The sequence below is a fragment of the Arachis duranensis genome, chromosome 9, assembly GCF_000817695.3.
Source record: "Arachis duranensis cultivar V14167 chromosome 9, aradu.V14167.gnm2.J7QH, whole genome shotgun sequence".
NCBI classification, from domain to species: domain Eukaryota; kingdom Viridiplantae; phylum Streptophyta; class Magnoliopsida; order Fabales; family Fabaceae; genus Arachis; species Arachis duranensis.
In genome coordinates, this window is record NC_029780.3 from 30049974 (window position 1) to 30052721 (window position 2748).

General features: G+C 36.8%; 1 protein-coding gene across 1 annotated transcript in view; it reads left to right on the forward strand.

Annotated features, from left to right (window-relative positions):
* The window catches only part of LOC127741532 (uncharacterized), an 11633-nt gene extending 9195 nt beyond the window's left edge, over nt 1–2438 (forward strand). Inside the window, 3 exon segments of the mRNA XM_052254245.1 lie at nt 1–371; nt 763–1558; nt 1628–2438. The exon segment at nt 1–371 is cut by the window's left edge and continues 5 nt beyond it. Coding sequence (XP_052110205.1) covers nt 1–371; nt 763–1558; nt 1628–2438 — 1978 coding nt within the window.
* Nucleotides 2439–2748: the final 310 nt, after the last annotated feature.

The window sequence follows — 2748 nt, forward strand, 5'->3', positions numbered from 1 at the left end:
GAAGAGCCATGCTGTAATTGGAAGAATCTTCTTTGTGCCTCCTGGATCTGGTGAGAGATATTACCTAAGGCTACTACTCAATTGCGTTAGGGGACCAACTTGCTATGAAGACATTCGAACTATAGACGGTGTTGTATACTCATCATTCAAAGATGCATGTTATGCACGTGGTCTTTTAGATGATGATAAGGAATATGTTGAAGCAATAGTGGAAGCAAGTTATTGGGGCTCAGGTACATACTTGAGGAATCTTTTTGCTACATTGTTATTTTCCAATTCAATGGACAGACCCGAACATGTATGGGAAGAAACATGGACTTTATTATGTGATGACATACTTCATAGACAGAGGAGACTACTCGATAATCAAGGTATATATAAACTTTGTGGCATTATAAGAATAGTGTGATTAATTATGACATAAGAATTAACAGCTACATATTTATTGGTAGAAATTTTAAAATACAAGTGTATATCAATTTATGTACAACTAGCTATGGCTTGCTTAAACATATAACTTCATAATTAATAATAAATAGTATGAATAAAGAGGATATGAAAATAAGATTTAATAGACATGGTATTAGATTTATTAGTGATTTGGGCTCATTTTATTAGATTCACTTTATTAAAGAAAATAAAATTTCAAAAAATTTGACCAATTGTTTGAAGCAAGGTTTTGCAAGTGTTTACGATTTGAGTTAACAATTTTTTCTTAATCATATACATGATTTGACATATATGTTGCTATTATGTACACAGAGTTAATCCTCACAGAGGCCGAGATCAAAGATTTGACCCTAATGGAGATTGAGAATATACTTAACAAATACAACAAAAGTCTGAAAGATTTTCCACCAATGCCAATGCCAGATACAAACCAATGTAACAATTTATTGTATCCCAATGGCATGAATAGGTTAATTTGCGATGAACTCAGATATGATCGGCAAAAACTAGCTGCAGAGCATGTAACCTACTTAGGACTATTAACTGATGAACAAAAAGAAGTATATAACAAAGTCATCACTGCAGTTCAAACCGGAAAAGGTGGAGTATTTTTCCTTTATGGGTACGGTGGGACAGGAAAAACATTTGTTTGGAAGACACTAGCTTCTGCATTGAGGTCTAGATCACATATTGTTCTAACAGTTGCATCTAGCGGGATAGCATCACTTTTGTTGCCTGGAGGCAGGACAGCTCACTCACGTTTCGCAATACCGCTTAACATAGATGAATTCTCAACATGCAATATTAAGCAAGGGAGTGCACTAGCTGAGCTTTTGATTAAGACAAAGTTGATAATTTGGGATGAGGCACCTATGGTAAATAGATTCTGTATTGAAGCTCTTGATAGGACCATGCGTGACATATTAAGGTTCAATAACAAAGATAGCTTGGAGCAGCCATTTGGAGGCAAGACAATTGTTTTTGGGGGAGATTTTCGCCAAATACTTCCAGTCATCCCGAAAGGGTCTAGGCAAGAAATAGTCAATGCCACTATCAACTCATCATACTTGTGGGATGACTGCAAGCTTTTGACACTTTCAAAGAACATGCGCTTAAAATCAAGTGATTTAAATTCAAGGTCATCTGAGTTGAAAGAATTTGCTGATTGGATACTCAGTATTGGTGATGGCAGCCAAGGGTCACGATCGAATACAGGTGAAAAGGTTGTCATTCCCGATGACATATTGGTTTCCGATTGGGTAGACCCAATTGAAGCAATATGTAGAGTAACTTATCCTGAAAGCTTTTCAGGAAGAAATATTGACCAACAGATTGAAGATCGAGCTATCCTTGCACCAACACTACAGTTAGTTGATGAGATCAACAACTACATGATGAGTTTAAATCCGGCTGAAGCGCAAACATATTTGAGCTCTGATAAGGCATGTCCCACAGAGCCTAATAACGATTTATTGGCTTCAATACACACTCCTGAACTCCTAAACACAATCAAGTGCTCAGGTGTCCCTAACCATGAGTTAACACTAAAAGTTGGAACACCAATTATGCTGTTAAGAAACATTGACCACTCCGCAGGATTGTGCAATGGAACACGATTGGTTGTTACTAAACTTGGAAAACACATAATTGAAGCACGAACGTGTGCGGGCAAGAATAAGGGGCAGAAAGTGTTTATACCAAGGATGACACTAAGTCCTTCTGACCATCGAATACCATTCAAATTCCAACGGAGACAATTTCCTATTATGGTTTCATACGCGATGACTATAAACAAGAGCCAAGGTCAGTCATTATCAAAGGTTGGGTTAATATTGAAGAAACCCGTATTCACACATGGCCAGCTCTATGTTGCTATCTCCAGGGTGACAAATAAGGAAGGACTCAAGATTTTGTTGTGTCATGATGATGATCAAAAGAAAGAAACAGAGAATGTCGTTTTCAAAGAAGTATTCAGAAACATATGTTGAACATTACAAGTATTCCAGGAAAAGATCCAGCAGTCATTGGTTACACAAACGAGGTACTTGCTCCTACCAACTAAGTTGTTGTTTCATGTTACAATTTTCTTAAAAAGCCATTTTAGGTGTAGAGAACTAAATCAGTATACAATCAGTGCCTTTGGCAGGATTTAACCAAAGTAAAACTATTCTGAAAAATATGTTTTGCATTATAGGAACTATATTACCTTTATTGTCCAGCTAGAAGGTTTATTGGGGTGATATGCAATCTGATGTCCTCATTATAGCCCCACCCTAAAGTCAAACAAATGAGTAGTGT